At 35.5% G+C, this 23,265-nt stretch overlaps 1 protein-coding gene across 2 annotated transcripts in view; it reads left to right on the plus strand.

Moving 5' to 3' along the window:
* Nucleotides 1–12,867, plus strand: part of LOC138696800 (calnexin-like) — a 45,335-nt gene extending 32,468 nt beyond the window's left edge. For both annotated transcript variants that reach the window (XM_069822215.1, XM_069822214.1), the window contains exon 10: nucleotides 66–12,867. In XM_069822215.1, the coding sequence (XP_069678316.1) occupies nucleotides 66–134 (69 nt within the window). In that variant the 3' untranslated portion in view covers nucleotides 135–12,867. The remainder of the gene's footprint in view (nucleotides 1–65) is intronic.
* The last annotated feature ends 10,398 nt before the right edge of the window (nucleotides 12,868–23,265 follow it).

The raw sequence follows: 23,265 nt of genomic DNA on the forward strand, positions 1-23,265 counted from the left end.
CATAACAATATTTATTTGGATTTTGAATTAGATTTACTGTAACAAAATATGTATTATAATTACAGGAAGCAGTGTCTGATGGTGCCGGGGATGCACCTAGGTCTCCAAAGAAGCATACACCACGGAAAGAATGATAGTCGTGACCTGTGTATAAATTAAGAAGAACTATTGCCAGTAATCAAAACATATTGAACAAGTGGGCACATTCAAGTTCGTTCTTGGGTTTGAGGAAGGTTTTGGATATGAAGGTGGTGATTCTAGTATTGCTGTTAAGATTTTTATACAAACTTCACCACGTTTAGTTTATGATTCTCGTTGTATATTTAAGTAAGAATGCCTCCGATTACCACAGTTCAGCTAAAAATTAAAGTAGAATATCAGAACATACAGAGAAAACCTCAAGTCAGGTAATGGACAGCAGTTTCCATAGCATATTTGTAAGAAGTGAAGGTATTAACTTCGTGGAAATTTGTCGTCCCAGTACTTCAAAGCTTTACATCATAGGCGTATAATTTTATACACAGTATTTTAACTTATTGCCAGAAATGCTTCATAACATGCAGGATTTTATAATTGTTATATTTCTTATTCGTTTTAGTCATAAAATGACATAAAACAGACAAAAAAAATTAGACACAATTTTCTTAACAACATTGTTGTATGTTGAATTGTATTAACCTTTGATTGTGACTTTCTGCAAGAAAGAAAATTAATTTTATATAATTGTTCATCAACAATTATGATTCTTAATCATTCCCTGATATTAATTAACAAAGAAAATTTAATTATGGAATGTAATGAATTATATGCATTTATTTTCTTTGTGTGTTCTGTAATGAACTATGGTCTCAGGTTTTTCAGTTAGTCCTCAGAGTCTTGACTAATTCAGTTGCCGAATTATGATTTTGTTGGTAATAGAGAAGTTGTTTACTGTTGTGCATGTTGAAGTGATACTGAGGTGACTCATGTGCTTCCTAGCCATCTGGTGCTTGGTTAACTCAACGTGCAGAATCGTGTGAATGTATATGCAGTATCAAATGGTAGCTTGCATTATTAGTCAATAAGAAAAACACCACATTAAAATATTTTATTCTTTGTAAAGTAAGTAAGAGTTAAATTGTTTAATTTCAGTTGTCAGAAAAGTTGAGTGTTACTGTATTTATGTATTTTATAGTAAAATTATTTCTATTGTAAATTAGAGTAAGAATATATTGTTATTTAGCAGCCTTGCAAATGAAACATTTGCTTTTACTGTTGCATTAAAAATACCGTTATATCCAAGTATGAGAATTTACTTATAGCTTTCTGTTTCTTTTTTCTTTTGCCTGAAATTTCTTCATAAATTGCTTTTAAAATTTTTACTACTACGTTTTTCTTTATTTTGCAAGGCTGCATATTAGTATCACACAACGCATCATGCTTGCCAATTCGCTATATTTCACCTCATATCATAGAAATGTTGATGGAAACCTGCTTCACGTCATTCTTCATATTTGAAGCTTCCTAAATGAAATTAAATTCTTGTATGCCACGCTAGATAATAATTAGTATAATGGCCAGTTTCCCTTTGTTCTCGAACAATATATCCACATCACACAGCTGTACTTATGATAACTTTGAGTTAGCATCATCCCTAAACATTCTATTGTTACTCTAGCCAAAATAGCATCTAGTCACGTAGTTATGTTCGAGTCTGTGCGATTCGTAATGTACACTGTGTTGTGTTGAGATGGAATTGGGCTTGCGCAATATCTGAAATGATAGATAGTGTGTGACGAGCCAAGGTGTAGCATTCAGTGTCATGGTACACAATTTAAGACTGACGATAAATGGACCAAGTAGTGTACCAAACAGTGTTCTTGATGAAGATTGAAGTTCGTCTTTAGAGAAAGGAGTTTGATACTGCAGTATTATAATGTTAGAAAGTTCTCGTGGACAACTTTTGTTTGTATATCTGGAACTTAGCAGTTGCTTTGTGTGTATATCCTGGTTAAAGTATAGTGCTACAGTTTTTCTTCCACTAACATTCCATTCATTAACTGTCCATCTGTTTGTAGTAAAGTTTCTTTGGATCTTGAATTGTGTTCATGGGAATGATCACCTGAAGGCTGGAACACATCATAACAGTTGTGAGAATGGCAGCTTAAGTTCTGTAACATGGCCGGTTTGGTTTGTAATGTGTCTTAAAACTGTAATAGAAGCATAAAACATTTGTGGTACAATCTTCCGTAAGTACTAGCATACTTAATATTAAGCGTTATTGTTTGGCAGACTGGTGAGGAATCTTTGTTTTCTCGTTATTTAAGTTTATTTCTTTATTTCCTTTTTTATAACAAGATCTGTAACTTAAATTCTGAATATTCCATTTTCATCTCAGTTTGTCCTCCTATGATTTATTGTTCATCACAACCAGACATGTGTCTTTTTATGTATTCATATCTCTGTTTCATAAAAAAATATATATATTGACTCCTCAAATCCAATTTGTGAGTTGATGAAACATTTCCTAAGAAATTATATATAGGGTAACTCTGAAGTCGGAACATTTTTGAGATTGTTGTAACTTTGTTAAAAATAAGGTTGACTTGGAGTTAAACATAATTCTATACACAGAAGAATGACATTTATCATTATGATATTTGCTTTTAAGACCAGCCTCATGGGCTAGTGGTCAGAGAGCTTCTGACTGCAGTTCATGAGGTCTGGGTTCGATTCCCGGTTAGAACACAGGAGTTTTTCCTCCCGTGTTTGTACATGGTCTGGAAATTAGGTTAGCCTTAGGTTTAAGATCTCTCCTGGCACTACATTAATCATCCTATCATCATAATATCATTGAGGCAGTGTAACTCCGCCTTCCAGGTGCTCCAACCTCAGAAGTGGGTTACAAATAAACCATTGCCAGAAGAGACCAGAAATGTCAAAATGACAATCTGGTAGCGTTAATAAAAAAATGCTTTTAATTGTTACATTTTTATTGTTTTGACAGTCTTTTATTTCGAAATGTAACAAATAAAAGCTATTAGAGTTATTCTTATGCGAGTTAATGTTAATGGAATGCAAAATTTATTCTTCAGTTATTCATCTGTGCAAACGCAAATAGGTCTTATTCTTTATTATGAAGTATTGTTATGGAAATGTTACCTGAGAAAACAAGTCATGGCATTCTAGGGAAAAAATCCAGTTTGCAATAAGATATCATCATCATCATCAATGACAGTATATCCATTTCATCTTATAAAGAAGAAGCGCCTAATACTAGACTGTCCAGAAGGCTATAAGATAGTGGCAGCCCTATTATGGACTGCTTAGTGACATGCTTGTAACTTGGCCTGATGAATTTCAATTGCATTTAACTCTCTGTGTGTAAATAGCCGGAAAGTTGAATCTGTTGATGACACTGGTATGAAAAGGAGAATGAAAAGTAATTGGAAAGAAGAAAGTACGAGTATTTTAGGATACACAACGTGGAATGTTCAGGGTATTTCACACACAGAGGATCAACTTGATGACATGCTTGCAAAGAAATAAATAGAAATCGCTGCTATGATTGAAAAAAAGAAAAAACTAAAAGGTACAAAAGAAACCAGTGATTATTATTTTCACATATACAAAGTGAAAGTGAAATGACCTTGCAGATTTGCAGAGCAAATTAGTCATATTGTGTATAACAAAAAAGTTTAATACCATATCAGTGGAAAGTTTATAGTTTTCGAAAAAAAAAAAAATGTTTTTCCGAACGCTTTAATGCCATTGTTGTAGATATGGTCCCGTTGCTCTAATTTCCGGCAGCCAATCATGTTGCAGGTCGGTTACATTTAAACGTGTGCGTCTTGTGATTTGCTGATGAAGATGTTATTCATTTCTTAAGGCTCGATAAATACTAAATATATAACTGCCCGCCATTTTGGCTCTTTCGTTGGTGTTTGCAGAAAGCACACGACATTATTTGCCGCTCAATTGTTTGCTGAATTACAGTGCGTTTGATTTATTATCATAGGAGCTACAACATGATAATATTTAACAGTGTGCCAGTTACATTCCTCGTGTGGTAGCTCGGCAACGAAAGAACAAAATGGCGAACGATACTACCTACCTAGACTTTATACAGCCTTCACTTCCTAAGACGTAAGCAAAGAGGAGGAGTCACGCCAGGAATAACAGCGTCGCGACTATAATTACTATGCAAAGGATCTTAATTTCTGTCAATACTAATAGAGAATATAATAAAGAATATTTTTTTCATTCATTATATTTCGGTAGAATGGGCGATTTCATATAAATTAAGTAGAAAGTATTGCAAATTTGTTGCCTAACAAGACTAAACGTGGCAACACAATCAGCTGTTCTCAATGGGTAGGGGATAATATTTGCAGTCAGGTTGTCTTGTCCCAGTATTACGTGAATATCCAATGGAAGTGGGTGTTTTGAGTCTTCTGATCTTAGGTGCAGCTTGTATTGCCATTCAGTTCGGTATATCGCAGTGCTGAGATTTTCTAATCCAGAATGTTTGGACATGATGTTAATTTACGAAGAGATGAAATGCAACTCGCATGCAACTCAACTCTTGTATGCAGAAAGATTTTCAGTAGGATAGTACCTAGTGCAGACACATTCATCGCTGTCTGCTAGCTAATTCATGACACAGGAGTGTAATTCCAACATTTTGCAATCGAGGTCGACAACGACCTGATGAATTTGTTGACAGGGAAGAGGAGATTTTAAATTTGGTCGAGAAAAACCCAGGCCATAACAGTCGCTTGATTGTGCAGTATGTAACCTTTTGTTTACATCTGACGTCGGATGAGTTCAGTGCCCCTGTGTGGAATCTTGGACACTGCGATGTTGCCAGTGAGTTTAAATTTTTGATGTAGTTATTTAATTAACCATGCATTTAATCACAAAACATATAATAGGTTTTTTTGTTTATTTTCGTGAAATCTATTTCTCATTTCAATGTGCAGAGTTATATCACTTCCACCTTGTATAGTAGAGTTGCCATACAAGAAAAAGCAAAAGCTGGAGTTAATGATTATGATCCACAACTCACTTAAATCTTTAGTTAATAACATTGGTCTATAGTGATTTTGCTACTGAACAAAAACAAGTGTACCAACCCTAATTTGAGTGTGCTGATTACAGATCAGAAGTCTGTTTTTTCTATCACGTCACAGTTTTAAAATAATAACTTTGTAAATTTTAATTTTTACATTTTTAATACATTTAGATTCATTTTATTTATTTTATTTTAATTTTGCTACTGAACAAAAACAGGTGTACCAACCCTAATTTGAGTATGCTCATTACAGATCTGAAGTTTATTTTTTTTTTATCACGTCACAATTTAAATTAATAACATTTTAAATTTTTAACATAAGGTGCTTGTTGACGCAAAGGAGATATTTCTTTCACCCCTTGCACATTAAACTTGGCCTCATGAAAAACTTTGTGTTGGCTCTGAATCATGATTGTGAAGGCTTTAAATATCTGAAGGAGAAGTTTGGTAGAGTGAAAAGTGATGCAAAATTGAAGGCAGGAATTCTCATTGGGCGAGAGATCAGACAGTTGGTATGTGACACTACGTTCAGGTCAAAACTAGTGCTCTTGAATTCGAAGCTTGGGACACATTTATCGACCAGTAGAAAAAAAAAAAACTGCTGGCTAAGAAACATTTTGAAATTACATCATAAGTTGAAATTTTCTTTATATCTGGTCAATTGCACTGTTAGGTATAACTTTTGCAGATTTCTGGCATTAGGGAAGAGTTTTCTTGGTCAGCTTTCTGATATTGAAACAATCAGTTTCCTGGAAAAACCTAGAATATTTTGCAGAATATCCTTCTGAATGCTGCACAGAATCAGGAAGAGGTTATTAATTTCTTCAGAATAAAATGGTGGTTAATTGCTTTTCACGTAAATAAATTCAATTTTTATGTGAACGAAATGGTGTTTTTGTGAGAATCTTATTTTTAACGAAGTTCCAGCAACTTCAAAAATGTCATTGCTTTTGAACAGCCTCACATTTCTATTAGAGTAGCAGTTACAGTTAATATAAATAAAGCATTGATTGTACTTGGGACAAGTCCAAACACATATAAATGTCAGTCGCATTACAAGTGAGTGATATTTGTTTGATTCTGAGGGAAGACATTTATTTTTACTAAATGAACATAAAACTGCTATTTCATCATATTCAGGTTTCTAATTCAGATCATAAATAATTACAGACAATCATGGAAACCTCCTATAACACTTTCATCTTGATGTTTGCTGCCAATACACTATTTCTACGGGAAAAAATTAGTGTTATCAAAGTAGCATATTAGTTCTACATTTCAAATATCCATCACCAGCTAAATTAAAGTTTGTTGTAACCTTCTGAGGAGAGGTACATACTGAGATTTGTTGGGTAGTGGTCATGGCAGTATTTTAATAAATAGTTTCATTTAATACTTCCATCCAATTGCTGTACAATTAGTTGTAATGGCAGAAGAAGTGTCAGGAAAAGAGGCACTGTGCTCTTGATTATTGTTAAGGTTTCTAAATACAGCCAAAAGAAAACAGAAAGACTAAATTAGTAAACAAATAGTTAATGATACATTACTTAAAAAAAATAATGTCATGATAATGGCACATACTTTCTTATTATACAGGATGGGCAACTTAAAACCGGCAGCTGTTCATAGTCACATGCAGGAAAGAAATGAAAAGCATTGCAGTATATTGAAGCATAAACAGTCTTCAACTGCCAGCCGACCATAGAAACAATCAGTGTTCAAGTGCCAACCAATAATAGAAATAGTTAATAATAATGCAACACAGATTAGCTAGGCAATCAGCACAGCTAGCATAAGTGCACCGGTTTTAAATTGCCCACTCTGTACATATTACATATTTAAAATGTAACTTGCCACCAGTGGTCTGCTTCTAATCTGTTACATTGCTGTTTAGTTATAGCCAGACAACAAACGTTTCAAAGTGTGAAGAAACCAAGTGCTCCTACTACTCACACTGGAATGGGGGTTAAGTCATTTGGCTGCAGCCTATAGAAGTATGCTTCTTGTCTGGACTGGGGGTTAAGTCATTTGGCTGCAGCCTATGGACGTATGCTTCTTGTCTGGACTGGGGTTAAGTCATTTGGCTGCAGCCTATGGACGTATGCTTCTTGTCTGGACTGGGGGTTAAGTCATTTTGCTGCAGCCTATGGAAGTATGCTTCTAGTCTGGACTGGGGTTAAGTCATTTGGCTGCAGCCTGTGGACGTATGCTTCTTGTCTGGACTGGGGTTAAGTCATTTGGCTGCAGCCTATGGAAGTATGCTTCTTGTCTGGACTGGGTGTTAAGTCATTTGGCTGCAGCCTATGGAAGTATGCTTCTTGTCTGGACTGGGGGTTAAGTCATTTGGCTGCAGCCTATGGAAGTATGCTTCTTGTCTGGACTGGGGGTTAAGTCATTTGGCTGCAGCCTATGGAAGTATGCTTCTTGTCTGGACTGGGGGTTAAGTCATTTGGCTGCAGCCTATGGAAGTATGCTTCTTGTCTGGACTGGGGGTTAAGTCATTTGGCTGCAGCCTATGGACGTATGCTTCTTGTCTGGACTGGGGGTTAAGTCATTTGGCTGCAGCCTATGGAAGTATGCTTCTTGTCTGGACTGGGGGTTAAGTCATTTGGCTGCAGCCTATGGACGTATGCTTCTTGTCTGGACTGGGGGTTAAGTCATTTGGCTGCAGCCTGTGGACGTATGCTTCTTGTCTGGACTGGGGTTAAGTCATTTGGCTGCAGCCTATGGAAGTATGCTTCTTGTCTGGACTGGGTGTTAAGTCATTTGGCTGCAGCCTATGGAAGTATGCTTCTTGTCTGGACTGGGGGTTAAGTCATTTGGCTGCAGCCTATGGAAGTATGCTTCTTGTCTGGACTGGGGGTTAAGTCATTTGGCTGCAGCCTATGGAAGTATGCTTCTTGTCTGGACTGGGGGTTAAGTCATTTGGCTGCAGCCTATGGACGTATGCTTCTTGTCTGGACTGGGGTTAAGTCATTTGGCTGCAGCCTATGGAAGTATGCTTCTTGTCTGGACTGGGTGTTAAGTCATTTGGCTGCAGCCTATGGAAGTATGCTTCTTGTCTGGACTGGGGGTTAAGTCATTTGGCTGCAGCCTATGGAAGTATGCTTCTTGTCTGGACTGGGGGTTAAGTCATTTGGCTGCAGCCTATGGAAGTATGCTTCTTGTCTGGACTGGGTGTTAAGTCATTTGGCTGCAGCCTATGGAAGTATGCTTCTTGTCTGGACTGGGGGTTAAGTCATTTGGCTGCAGCCTATGGAAGTATGCTTCTTGTCTGGACTGGGGGTTAAGTCATTTGGCTGCAGCCTATGGAAGTATGCTTCTTGTCTGGACTGGGGGTTAAGTCATTTGGCTGCAGCCTATGGAAGTATGCTTCTTGTCTGGACTGGGGGTTAAGTCATTTGGCTGCAGCCTATGGACGTATGCTTCTTGTCTGGACTGGGGGTTAAGTCATTTTGCTGCAGCCTATGGAAGTATGCTTCTTGTGAAGTACGGTTTACTCTATAAAGTATAAGATAGCATTGTTTTAGTTCTACCTTAGCATATTTTAGGGTAATCGTGAAGTATAAAATGACCTACCTCTCTGTCATGCCTTATGTAATCAGTTAGTGGGTGTGGAAGAATGACATCATGCACTATGCAAGAACAATGCATTATGTTTTGTTTCTTGCCACACTATGGTACTCTCTTTTCAGTTCTGTAGAGTAATATCCAGATGGTAGTTGTTTGATAAAATTTTAGTACTGTTTCTTTTCTTACTCATCTCAATAATATGCGGTTTATTGGTCATAATTGCTTAGAAATCAATAGAGTTTTATTTCCTGGTCTATTAGTCGACATATGTAATTTGTCATTCTAGATAATTAAAACTAGAGTTCGGGTCTAGAATAATGTTATCAGTAATAATTTTTGCTCTTATTGGTTAAATTCCCTTAAATTCAAAGATTTTAGTTTTGTTTGTGGATGTTTTTAGTTTAAATTTTTTTACTTGGTTAGTCAAAGTGCCAGTGTCAGTATAATGTGTGTAATACAAGAAAAAATGAACAAAGAACAGAGTGCTGAGACTGGTTAAAGTCTAATAGAATTATTAATCATATCACAAAAGTAGTGTACACGACAAGCTCGCCTGAATTGGCTCACCAAGCGAGTACACTTGAGCCATCCCTGTCGAAGGGGGTTCTAACCCCATCCCAGGAGGCCGGTGCCCAACATGGGACATCATGGCTAACATTCATTCATTCATTCATTCATTCATTCATTTAACAACACTGTATCAACTACGAGGTTATTTAGTATCGATGGGATTGATAATGGTGAGATGAGGCTGAGGATTCTCCATAGATTACCTGACATTTGCCTTATGGTTGAGAAAAACCTCGGAAAAAACCAATCAGGTAATCAGCCCAAGCGGGAATCGAATGCAACTCCAGATTGGCAGGCAAGTGTCTTAGCTGACTGAGCTATACCGTTGGCTTTAGTTTATATTCTATAGCTACTTCGTTCAAATTAAAACTTGCTCTTTGTAAATTGTCCACAGAATTAGAGAACATTACTAGACCGTCTCCAAAAAGCAATATATTGACTTTGAGATAATAGAGAATGCGTTTTGTGTATAATCCAGAAAATGGAGGTTCTGTTCTTATTTGAATGCATAATATGAAATGATTTAGTGTAGGTATGTCTTTTGAATAATAGTTCATGAAAACAGTAATACTTCCAACATAATAAAGGAACTGAATAATATGAAATATATAAAATGTATAATGAGAAAGTACATGCCATGTTCCTGACACTTATTTTTTACTTTTACATTTATTTCCATTTCATTTACAGTTTTTGCACAAATTCTGTGTTTATTTCAAAAGCAGCAGAAAGAAATTTCACATGTGCTGTAGCAATGTTATCACTTGATATAGTGTTTCGCTATATTTTATGACATTACAACAGTAGTTTTATGAGATTATTTTTAGAAAGGGGAAGGCAATCTGATCCACTTTTAGTTAAAAAAAACTATGGTCCTATGTCGTTTTTGGCTTAAGATGTTAATTATTGCAACTATTGAAATGATCTAACATCAAAATATTAGGAAGCACGAAGGAGAATAATTTCATTGTTAAACCAAGCACATTAGATACCTACATATGTATACATACATCATACATTGCAACTGTTGATGGTAGGACATCTTAAAAAAATTGTTTTTTCTGTGTGTTTGAGGAGGCATAGTATATATTTTAGGAGATAGTAGTATGGACTCTTCTGAGTAAAAATGTTCATGTGAAACATGTGTCCAGTTTTTTATGGGTGTGGAGATACAACAGCTGTTTGAATGCTAAGCATAAAAAACCTTATGAAAGGTATGAAGGAGAGAGAAATGATTTATTGATTGCATTTGTTATTTAAATATCAATAATTTGCAAGAGTTCAAAGTAACTGTTAAAAAAACTCCCACCATCGACTTCAATGCACTTTTGAACTCCCTTGGCAATAGTATGTATAACTCTTCTGAAGTAGTCTTGGCATTCTTTTATGAGGGCAGTACTATTGATAAATGTGAGCGACCAATTTGTCTCTTGTGTTTAATATCTCTTTGTAGACTTTACTTTTTATCCATCTTCAGAGACCATCTGAAGATCTAAGGTCTGGGGACCTTGGTGACCAATGAATGTGACCATCACAACCGATCCATCATTTGAGGAATGTTAGTTTTAAATGCTGTGTCATCCAACTGCTATAATGTGCAGGGGTTCTGTCATGCTGGAAGATTAATCCCATCATTGTAGCCAAAAGAATCTCATTCAATGATAGTGGAAGCTCGTTTTGTAGAAAATCTACATACATGTGCCCTGTAAAATGATTTGGTAACACAGCAGACCCAGTCAGCTGATTGTCAGTCACACTCTGCACCATACATTTACAGAGAAGCTATGTTTAGAATTCGTAAGGCTTTTAATCAATCAATAATTCATTTGTCTCTTCTCTCACACCTTTTGTAAGGTTTTATATGTTTAATGTTCAAACAGCTGTTTCTGCACAACCATTGAAAATTATACACATGTTCATGTGAACATAGTCCATACTACCACCTTCTAAAATATTTACAATTCCTCCTAAAAGAATCAGTATAACCTTTTAGAGTTCTATAGGCATTCAGTAAACACTACAGTTTTATTGCATGTATCAGAGAAGAAATCTTGATCTGATATCTGTCTATTAATACGAGGGAAGATCGGAAAGTAATGCACAACAATTTTTTTACGGAATAACTATTTTGGTTAGGATGTTCAAAGTTGGCAGATCGTTTGAATTTTTCCAATTCTTCCTGTTCACCAATCATGATCAACATATCATTTGATCATAACTTCTGTAGTAAAGTTTGTCTTTATTAAACCAACGTACAACATCATATTATACAGAATATAAATTGTTACAATTTTATAGCATTATTAATACCGGAACAATTTGTTTTATATGAAGAAAATTGCTGATAATACATGTTTCTTCATTTTTATGTTTTGTGCGGTAAAAAAAAAAGTAATTTGTGCCTGCCATCCTGTCGATACTCTGGCAGTTTCAGATGTAAGTACATGGCATAATGTTGAAATGGAAGGTGAATCTTAGTGAGCTCATTAAACATACGAAAATGAGCTCCCAGACTAGGTCTCGCCCTGTTTTGGCATTTTGCTCATCAGCTGTGGCTGATACCTGGTGTTATTGCTGATGAATTCCAGACAAGTGAACGAATTGCGTACTCCAGTCAGTTGCATTCTCATACAACGAACTTTTATTTGTAAGAGATTCATTGAAGTGGTAGTCCATAGTGGTCAAATTATTACAATGCTTGTCACTGAATCTGCGGTTCATTTGTTCATACCCCTGTCTGAGGCAATAGATTCTTATTATGACATCTTTACAGGAAACAAAAAATCCTTATCCCTGAATGAGAGGGCTTAAGGTAAAATTTACGGGAAATTTCTCGTCCACATCAAAATTCAATTCTGGAATGTGGCGCAATGGCTCTCCTTTTGTGGCCTAAGTGTAAGTGGATTTCTCTCATCCTTCATCTGTAGTGATCTTCATGGGAAAAGTGTTGCAGGAATTAATTTTTGTGTGTGTTGCATTAGCAGTCTGTCCTTGGTGTAAGTCATCTTTTTAGTGATGAAACATTGTTTGTCTATTTTGTTAATAACCTAGTAGGCATTATTATAGTAGAGAAAATCCACATGATTGGTACATAGAACCTCTATTATCCGTAGTAATGAAGGGGGTGGACTGAACTGTTAATCGAAAAATCGGATAATACGTATCATAAAATATTTTCGTAAATTAAGGGAATAATACTTGTACTGTCGTAATTTTCTCTGTGGTCTTACGTTTAACATGCAGGGTAGTGGCTCAGAAGTTCATTCATTCAAGTCTGGTTGTCAAGGGGCAAGGAATCTCCTTGCAATGGCTCTCAGCAAAAAGATAGCAATAGTAGAGGTCTCATATTGTAGATTTACATACTTTATACACTTTTTATTAAATCGCGCATAGTTTTATCACCATCTCGTATTCTGGTGGTACGAGATGAGCCACAGTTTCTCTTTTTCCAAACTGCTCAATTATTTGCATTTTTTGTCGATACTTAGCACAACAAGTTTTCTTTTGACATTGTGGAGTACATTTTATATAGAAGTTGAATAAACAAAATTGTGTAAGTGTAAAGACATGTAATAACACTCTCGAGAAAAAAATACGTACTGGTACTAATATAACGTAAAGTAGTACTTCATATATTTCTGTAGCCAAAAAAAAAAAAAAGAAAAAGAAAAGCGAGAGACAGTCGGATAATCCGCCAATCGGTTAATAGGATGACGGATAATTGGGGTTCTACTGTAATACTTCATTTGTGTCCATATTCATTTCAAAATATCATCGTCATCATCAGTACCAGTTGCAGAAGACACAGCCCTGCAGTATATATTGACTACACCCCAACTCTGGCTACTAGCAACAGGCATTTATAATGAACACTGATCAAAATACTCCTCATTTCTTGTGAAAAACAACTGAATAGACTACAGTGGACTGTAGTGAACTTTATGTTGTCAGCAAACAGCTGGATACATTAAGTTGATTGATTGATTGATTGATTGATTGATTGATTGATTGATTGATTGATTGATTGATTGATTGATTGATTATCATCATCATCATCAAAGATTTAGTTTGAGTTGCCTGTTCCAGTCTCATTGTTTATTTAGAATTCTTCTAAGCAGACGACCTTGGCTCTATTTTCCTGAGGTTGATATTTTGAAATTAAATTTGGTAGTCTATCCCTCTTTATTCTTCCCACGTGTAATCTCCATTTCTTCTTATATTGATATATTTTGTCAAGTACAGGTTTGACCTCAACCTCTGATAATAAGATAAACTCGGGAATATGCCTTATTCTTGATATCAATTCAATTGTTTTCCGAATTGACTGATGAAGAAAGTAATTATGTATATTTTATGTAATAGCACCACTGCACACATCATGACGTCATCAATTATTTAGCAACTGCAATTCATGAAGTATTTTGGTGAGTATAAACCATTTGAGTATCTTCTGGAAATAGCAAGTATGTGCAGGATTGGTCATAACCTTTGTCTAGTGGTCCAATTAAGAGCAAACCCATGTAAACACACTTGGTTATTCAAACTTCTTTAATTATTCATTTTTACACTTATTCCATATCAATAATTTGTGTGCACACCATTTGCCTCCCGGACAGCATTCAATCTTATGTACATTATCAAAGGAAATGTATATCATGGTATGGCAACTATTTCAGGAATACTGTTTTAGAAAATAAAGCGTTTTCATTTTTTAGAGATTCTTTTAACACCTCTCAGGAGGTAAAGCACCGTGTTTTAAGACAAATGTAATACAACAGCAGTGTTGACTTCTTCCGGAATGCAGAATGGTCTGGTGCATCACCAGATATTAACATTACCGAGCATTTTGGGGCAGGGTTTCTGAAGATGCAGGAACGAGGACATCATAGGTATTCTCAAAACTAATAGCACACCTCAGAGTGGTTCTAAATTAAATTAAATAAGTTACAAATATTTTTCTCATGCTATTATGTTCCTATCGTGAAAGATTGTGAGTAGTCAGAAAGTAAATGGTGAGCACACAAATTATTGATGTGGAATATGTGTAAAAATGAATAATTAAAGAAATTATAATAGCCATGTTTGCTTATATGGGTTTGCTTTTACGTTGGACCCCTAGGCAAAGTTATGACCAGCCCTGTACACTTAAATACGAAAGTAGTCTACATTTCATCAGCAAATGAGTTGTGCTGTAGCAGAGACTAGTTGTGCAACGTGCGTAAGTGTGTACCTCATGGTTCACCTGGTACATTCCATATATTGTTTCATATCCAATATTCATGGACAATGTGAACTATAATGTAATTATTTTTTGTTTATTTATGATCCATTTAAAAGTGTATAACAAGATTACAATTATTTCGGTGAAAATTACTCCTTAAGATACAAATTGTAATGTTGAAAGTATAAATATTATACTGCCATTAAAATATTGATGTCTTGCATATAGAACTGTTCCAGAAATAGGTCCCTTACATGAGAGAAACTAGTAATAATTTTACCATGTTCTGTAAACGTGTGAAACGACGAGGAGAGTTTTATGTCAGTGACAGCGTAACTCAAAATTGTTTGTACATATTGTAAGTATCTGTTGTAGAATTAAAATGTTCATACACTAGAACCAACAAACTTCATCATCACTTAGCAGTAGTTCTCAACTGGTAAATCCAAAGGTGTCTCCTAATTTGTCAGAAATGCTACATCAATATTGAATCTATTAAAATATGCAATGTGCTGTAACAATGTTATACAGCAAAAATAATGCTAATACTTTTGTGTACTTCAATACCAAATTGTAATTCTCTGTTCTGCTACCAGAACGCAGAACAGTACAATGTACCACAAATGGTTGAGAACCACTGGTATGGAGGCTTGTTCATTTTCACTCAGTTCAAAAAATCCCTGCTTTTTACACTTCTTTCGTTAAACATAATTATGATAGTTTCAGTGTTCTGCTTCCTAGAAGTGGAATATTACATAAATTACTCATATTAGTTCTTTGATTTTCTGAAAAAAAAAAAAAAAAATTCGGGCCATTTACAGCTCTGGATGCACTGCAGCCTTAATGCTTATCCTAAGTAGATCGATTCTGACCATTTTGTTATCCTTGTAGCCACACAAGACAATTCAAGTCTTCGAGAAAATTCTACTAATTTTTCCATAGCCGTGTAGTGTAGGTGAATTAATTGTACCACCTTCGAACTAAATTCTTACAGTTGCATAATATGCATTTGCCTGGTTTTTTTTTTGTTCTGCTAGCAGAAGAAGGTAAAAAAAAATTCAGGTTATCTTCATATAACATGTCAAAATTTGCACATACAGTATATTCTCTTTTCCATTTGCTAATTTAATAAGTGCAGAGGAAATAAGTTTCTGTTGCATTTTCATTGCACATGGGCACATTATCATTGCTTGTTACAATTTATTTGCACTGTTATTTGTTCCACCAGCAGTCATATTTCTCTGATTCAGAAATTTATGAAACAGTGTTATTTTGCATGTAAGTCGTACAATCGTATTCAGGTCATATTGCAGTATGAAAATTTATTGATCTTACACAAGTTACTTGATTTATTTCATCATATCTTTGCGTATTCATTAAAAGAAATAATTCTTTAATTCGGAATAGGCCCAGGAGATCTAAACAGTGATAGGCAAAAGAAGAAGAATTTTGTATATACAAGCATTACGAGGAAGGTAGAAAAAGAGGGAAGATTGCAGAATACTGGGTTTGCAATGAAGGACCAGTACTTGGACAGAAAACTATGAATGACTAGATAAATAAAAACATGTCAACTTAGCAATTTTGAATTACTGTTAAAAACGTATGTGTTCGAAAACTAATTCATTTTTCACTTGCCAAATCAGAAATAAATCTGTTACAATTCTTTTCTAATTGCGAGATACAAATTTGGTCAAGGAAAGTGACTGACTGGCCAGAATCGTCAGTTTTGTACCTCTTTCTAGTGAATATCTCAATCCTGCCTCTTTTTCACCCCAGAATAAAAGCCATTCCCATTTCAAAGATGGTGGGAGATCATAACAATGTCACTAGACCTATTACTTGACAGGCAGATGATGATGATGATGATGATGATGAAGATGAAATTAATTTAAAACTTGAATATCTGCAGAATGAAACAACTACGGTTAATTTATTTTTATGTTTACCATAAAATTTATTCAGCCCAATTCCAAAACTTCCATTTTTGTCTTTTCACCGTCAAAGTTCTCTAAAATGTTTTTCAAGCAGTAGCACACACTATGTGGCCAGAGGATGCAAGTAGTTATCAATTTTGCTTCTTAACAATTTGATGTTGTCCTTCATAGATATAAAATATCTTACCACGACTTACTATAGTTTAATTAAATTTGATGATACTGGAAAATGTAAGAAAGTATTTCATGAGAGTAAAAGAGAAATCAAGAGACTAGCATGCTAAAAGAAGACGTAACAGTACAAGGAAATTTGCATTCTGACAACTCTGTTGCAGTATGTCATGTATTATATATTTTTTCTTGGATGGACACTCAGAGTCATGCTGATGTATTTACTAGAGATGAACAAATCTAACTGCCGTTCTCACTTGCTGTGTTCATTGCACTTGTCTTTCGAGTGTCATTTCGTAACTCTCGTGTGCTTTGAGTGTTGCTCATCATTCTCGAAATAGCATTTGGTCGCCGTGGAAAGATTTCGTAACTTTGAATAACATACGTCATTGAAACAAATAACATTGGTGTAATAGAGGAGGCCATGACTTGAGATATCATAGTTGGATATTGTCTATTGATTTTCATACGCATATTATTAGAAAAATTATTGGAAACCTAGTTTTTACTGCTTTCACATTCAGAAAATAACTTATAATATACCTGGAAGTGTTAGTGTCAAGAAGTCTCACATCTTTCTATGTTAATTTCGAATTTATTCATTTGGAGCTTATCGTGGTTGTTTACATCCAACATAGTAACCAGGTATTTCTACATTAATTTATACCAATATCAATCTACAACGGATCTTACAGTTTTATTAGATGGTGACAGATAAGGAAACTATTCCTTGTCATCTCTGTTATAACTCCGACCATCTAAAAGACAGATTATTAATATTTTGCAATGGATGCAAGTTTTGGTTTCATGGTGATTGTGTTGGCGTATGTAGTGATGATATCACAGCACTTGGTGAAACTAATTCTCAGTGGTTATGTTATTCGTGCGGTTTACAAGTCAATAATCAAAATCTTTCCATTGCTGCTGCTGAATCTGTCTCATGCCCACTTTATCCTGATGAAGTCGTCAGATATTTCAAAGGTTTTAGAGGTCTGCGAATCCATTGGTCCAGAGCCCATCCCAATGTTCCGTTCGTTAACGACTTTAACTCCTTGCATACCTCACAAGATGACTTCCATTCGAAGCTAATTAACTGCAAGAGAAACACATGTTTTGAAGAGAATTCCTAAAGGTGCAAGAATGTTCGCCGCAGATCGGCTATCTACAATAATTGACAAATTCATTTCTCAGAATACTGAAGAAAGTTGGCAAAATTTGATGTTTTTCGCCTACATTGCCCTTAAGGTTCCAGAGAAACATGGAAAGAAATCTCTCGTATCCAAGATTAAAGACAATTTAAGAGATTTTCAATTGGTCTATCCTTCCAATAAAAGAAATAGGCCTACAAAATCCTCCCAGGTACGCCGTATAGAAACGAAAGTGGCTGAAGGAGATATACGTGGAGCGGTTCGGATTCTTTCATCTGATTTAGGAGTGGCGGACTATAACCACGCTATATATCAAGCTTTATTAGAAAAACACCCGCCTCCTTCAAGACCGTCGTCCTTCCCTGCTCCTCCAGACCCTAATGCTCAGTTTTTGTCTTTATCTGAAGACACTGTCAAGGCGGGACTGAAAAGCTTCCCACATGGTTCTGCTTCTGGAATAGATGGCATACATCCGCAGCACCTTAAAGATCTTGTGTCTGTGTCAGCTGGTGATTCCGGAAAGAGATTACTTACATCTTTAACTAACCTCTGCAATTTCGTGTTGAGTGGGAAATTAAATACAGAAATTTGCCCATTCTTCTATGGTGCTTCATTGTTAGCGATTGACAAAAAGGATGGTGGGGTGCGTCCCATAGCCATTGGCAACACCTTTCGAAGATTAGTAGCTAAATTAGCCTGCATCAGTGTAAAAGAGGAAATTGGTGAATATTTACGTCCATATCAACTTGGATCTGGCACTCCACAAGGCTGCGAAGCTATTATTCATTCGGTGCGTACATTTTTGAACAGATATGCGAACAGTAATAAGATTCTACTTAAAATTGACTTCAAAAATGCGTTTAATTGTATTGAGAGAGATGTAATGTTGCACACTATCAAAGATAAGCTTCCTCAGCCTCCTGCTTTCATTTGGCAGTCATATAAGGATCCTTCACATTTGTTTTTCGGGTCTGAAACTTTGTCGTCTCAAACTGGCTGTCAACAAGGAGATCCCGTCGGTCCAATGCTTTTCAGTCTTGCAGTACATCCAGTCATAAAAGATTTGAAGAGTGTACTTAACCTCTTTTATTTGGATGATTGAACTTTAGGTGGAGATCCTAATGTTGTTCTTGATGACCTTCAGAATTTAATTGATCTTTGTTCTAACATTGGATTGGAAATCAACTAAAATAAATGCGAACTTTATTTCTGCTCTGAAAGGAATGAGGCTGTAGTATCTGCTTTTCAAGAAGTTGCACCAGGTATTAAGATCATTTCCAAGTCTGATCTAACCATCCTTGGTTCCCCTGTTTCCTTGGAAGGAATCGAAACTATTGCTGAACAGAAATTATTGACTTTAAAAATGCTATTTGATCGTCTATTGCCTCTTAATCCTCATATATCATATTTTGTTCTTAAAAACTGTTTAGTGATTCCTAAATTGACCTATTTCATGAGGACAACTCCATTGTGGCTATTTCCATTATTCCTCCAAAAATCAGACGATATGATGCGAAATTGTTTGGAAACTATTCTCAATACTACACTTGAGGACAGAAGTTGGACACAAGCTTGTCTTCCTATCAGACTTGGAGGTCTCGGTATTAGAAAGCTAGGTGACATCTGTACACTGGCATTCTTGGCTTCTGCATATGGAGTTTTCGATATCATCAAATCTATTTTTCCTTCATTCAATGATGAAGTCGAAATCTGCTATTTGCCGGAGGCTTTGGATAGGTGGAATAATATTTCCAGGAACTCTAATCCGCCATCTCATCCAGACATCCAGAATTGTTGGGATGATATAATTATTAGGCACATCCTAGATTCTCTTGTAACATCTTGTACATTAGAAACAGACCAAGCTCGACTTTTGGCTCTACAAGAAAAAGAAGCGGGTTCCTGGCTACAAGCTCTACCTTCCCCAAATATTGGAACGCTGATGGACAGCAAGTCTTTTAAGACTGCAGTCGCTCTACGTCTTGGATGCAAAATCTGCGTACCACATAAATGTGTATGTGGGAAGTTGTCGACACTTTCGGTCATCATGCTCCGAGCTGTGTCAAGAGTAAGGGACGTTTTTATAGACATTCAACAATTAACGACATAATCAAGAGAGCATTAACATCTTCTGGTATCCCTGCTATTTTAGAACCCTCTGGGATTAGTCTCACGGATGGTAAGTGCCCTGATGGATTAACCTTGGTCCCATGGAGCAGAGGAAACTCATTAATGTGGGATACGACATATGTGGATACCTTAGCTCCATCCCACTTGCCGTCAACTTCTAAACTCGCTAGCTCTGCAGCAGAATCTGCCGTACTCAATAAACGTCGCAAATACGTACATCTAGTAGACAATTACATCTTCATCATCTTTGCTGTGGAAACACTAGGCTCCTGGTGTAAAGAAGCAAAAGACCTAGTTTCCGAAATTGGTAGAAGTTTGATGACTGTTACTGGAATCCCTCACTGCACCAATTACCTATGGCAACGAATAGGAATAGCCATCCAATGTGGGAACGCAGCCCGCATTTTGGGAACCTTTCCAGACACCAATTCTCTCGATGAGATTTTCTTCATTTAATTATCTGAAAGCAAGTCAAGGGTGAAGTTCTTCACCATAAAGTGAAACAAGATGCTGGCATTACTAAGCTTTTGTGGATTAAGAATAGTCCTCTACTTTATACAGCTGGCTTTGATGGAAGCATTCGATTATATGATGGAAGAAATGGTGAATTGCAGAATCCATTGCTCGGGCACTCAAACTGTATTCTTCATATGTCATTGTCTACTGATTGCAGAACCCTGTTGTCTTCTTCAGATGACAAAACTGCCAGAGTATTTTCTCTTCAAGTTCCAGATGTGTAACATTTCATTGTTTACAACATTTACAGTTTAATATTAGAATTTTATCTGAGTTCTTTCCAATGTAGCTTCAGAAAATCTTCTCATGTGTTACCTATTCTTTTCAATTGTTGCAAACTGTAAATTAAATATTTTTTCAATTAGGTACTCCTGTATGTTAAATTCAATTAATTATAAAGTGCTGACCTTTGTTAATAATTACAATGCACAGGAACCGTAATATAATGATTATTTCGTCCTTGATTACAATTATTACAAAGAATGGTTGAGAGCTCGTGTGTCATACTCAAATGGAAATTTATTTATATTTCTTCAAAACCATTTAATTTTTTAATGGTTCATAAATGTAAAAGTGAGACACATCACAAAACAATCAATTTCTTATATGTACAACATTTTGATTTATTTACAAATTCTACAAGAAAAACACATGACACACATAACACAATGACTGTGACACCCTAACAAAAATTTTATGTTTGTGTGTCATTAAAGTTAATCAACATTAGAGATGTTTAATTGATTGATACAAAACAAAACAGCATCATAGTTATCAAAATTTCTGAATCTATTATCAGATATTACTGGTGTCATAAATAGAAAAAAATTTTCATAAATTTGCATTTCTAATAAACAAAACATAACAAATAAAACATTAATATTCTTTTACTTGAGATTGTACATTTGATCTCAAACATACGGAAAAAAAAAAAAACCTAGCCTTTTAATAATGGCCTAGTAATTAAAGATTGGGAAACAGATTATTATACACTGAAAGATAGAGATGATGTTTCACATAGGCTACTTGATTGTTTATACATATATAACAGTTGTCAAAATAGATAAAAGTTCAGTCTGGTATAGACAACTGTGGCGATTCAAGGCTGCTTGACATTTGAGAGTTGACCATTCCTGATGTCTTGGAAAGTTCGCTTAAGCAGTCAACGACATAGACAATACTGTCGTGCGGGTTTTCGGCTTTGCGGGCACTGTTACTCTTGCTTTCTCGATTGTTCTTCAATTATAGTATTTACCATTGCCAGTATCAAAAGAATCGAAGATTTGTGTTGTGATGAAAAAACTGGTGGAGAAGGGAAATCTCGAAAAGAAAATCACTCATTTTAATTAAATGGATCCAGGCTGGACATGCATTTCCTTTTTGAGCTTTAAAAGTCGTGCAAAATTATTATGCTATTAAATTCAAAGCTTCAGACCTCTTCACAACACCTGCACGTACTAAAATGTCGGAAAAAAAAAAAAAATTCAGGAATCTACATGAAAATACCTGATTTTCTAAACTGCCAAATTAATTTGGCCCTTGATGATCTAATGGTTATCATGTGCGCAATTAAACCCAAGATTTGCAGGTTCAAACCCAGCTGAGAGCAGTTAATTTTTATGAGCTATAATATAGCTTCTTTCGGGAGGGAAGTAAAGCTGTAAGCAGTGGGTTCCATGTGCATATTTACAATAGTACACAAAACAAGCCTGTGTCTGAACAAAAGGATTTCATGCAAAATTTGCCAGCCATTTCTCATCCACGACAGAATTTGGAGGTAGCACAATGGGCCCATATGTATAGCATATCCAGTTCTCTACCTGCAATTCATGCAGTACCAATTTATTTGCCATTCATAAAGCTAAAATTATTACAGTGAAAATTAGCTTTAAAATTGTTGTACTATCTTTAGAACACACACAAACCAGCAGCATAGCTGAGGCCTACATTGGGCTACTTCTTTGGAGCTATGCTCGGGCATGGATTCAATTCCTGCTTGGGTTTTTTCTGAGGTTTTTCTCAACTGTAAGGCGAATATGATATAATCACATGGTGAATTCTCAGCCTCATCAAATACTACTTTCAGTTGAAGTCTAATACTTTTAATTCCTCCACGGATGGATGGACAGAAACTTTCCTTTCCTGTCTTATAGTTTGATAGTTCTCCAATATGTTAATTGAAATTTCTTGAGATTCATTTGTTTCCTCTGTTGGACACTGCCATGTTTCAGCTACTGAAATGCTTGTTACCATATGGCTGTTTCTTGCAATAATTTCTAGAACTAGTTGATCCAGTTCATTTATAACATTCTTTATCACTACCAATCCCAGTCTGCTGAAAGTAATTATAGGTCTATTTTTAACTAAATAACTTTAATATAGAAAGAATTGATGACGTAGTCCTAAGCAAGACCTCGAAATAGTATCGACGTACTTAGGAATACAGTTTTTTTAAGTAATTCGCCAAATTTAACATATTACTTTTGTAGAATATATTTTTATCTTTGGGAAACAAGCCCCAGAGTCTCTGTTAATTGCTATGAATTTCGTCCTATTCTCTCATTTTATCAATTTTAGAAATTTTGTTACAAAATGCTCGAAATGATCTGTTTTTCCTAGACAGTTTCAAGACTGAAATTTTGTTGTCTCTAGAGTTCATATTGCCTAGAAATTTTGTAATTGACGCACTTTATCACCTTCCAAAACACAACCATCTATGTCACAGGCATCTATTACAAATCAACATAATTATGTGAAATATAATTATCCGTATTTTCCTGTATAGGTACTCATGAACTGATACTTTCTAAAAATAAAATGAAGTCTATATAAAATTTGGACCATTCAGGTGTTTAGTGTTACAAATTGAAAACGAACAAAAATTAATACCTTGGCTACATTTAATACCATCTAGCGCTCGGCCTTGGTAGCGTAGTTGGTATAGCG

This window comes from Periplaneta americana, chromosome 3 (genome assembly GCF_040183065.1).
Source record: "Periplaneta americana isolate PAMFEO1 chromosome 3, P.americana_PAMFEO1_priV1, whole genome shotgun sequence".
NCBI lineage: Eukaryota > Metazoa > Arthropoda > Insecta > Blattodea > Blattidae > Periplaneta > Periplaneta americana.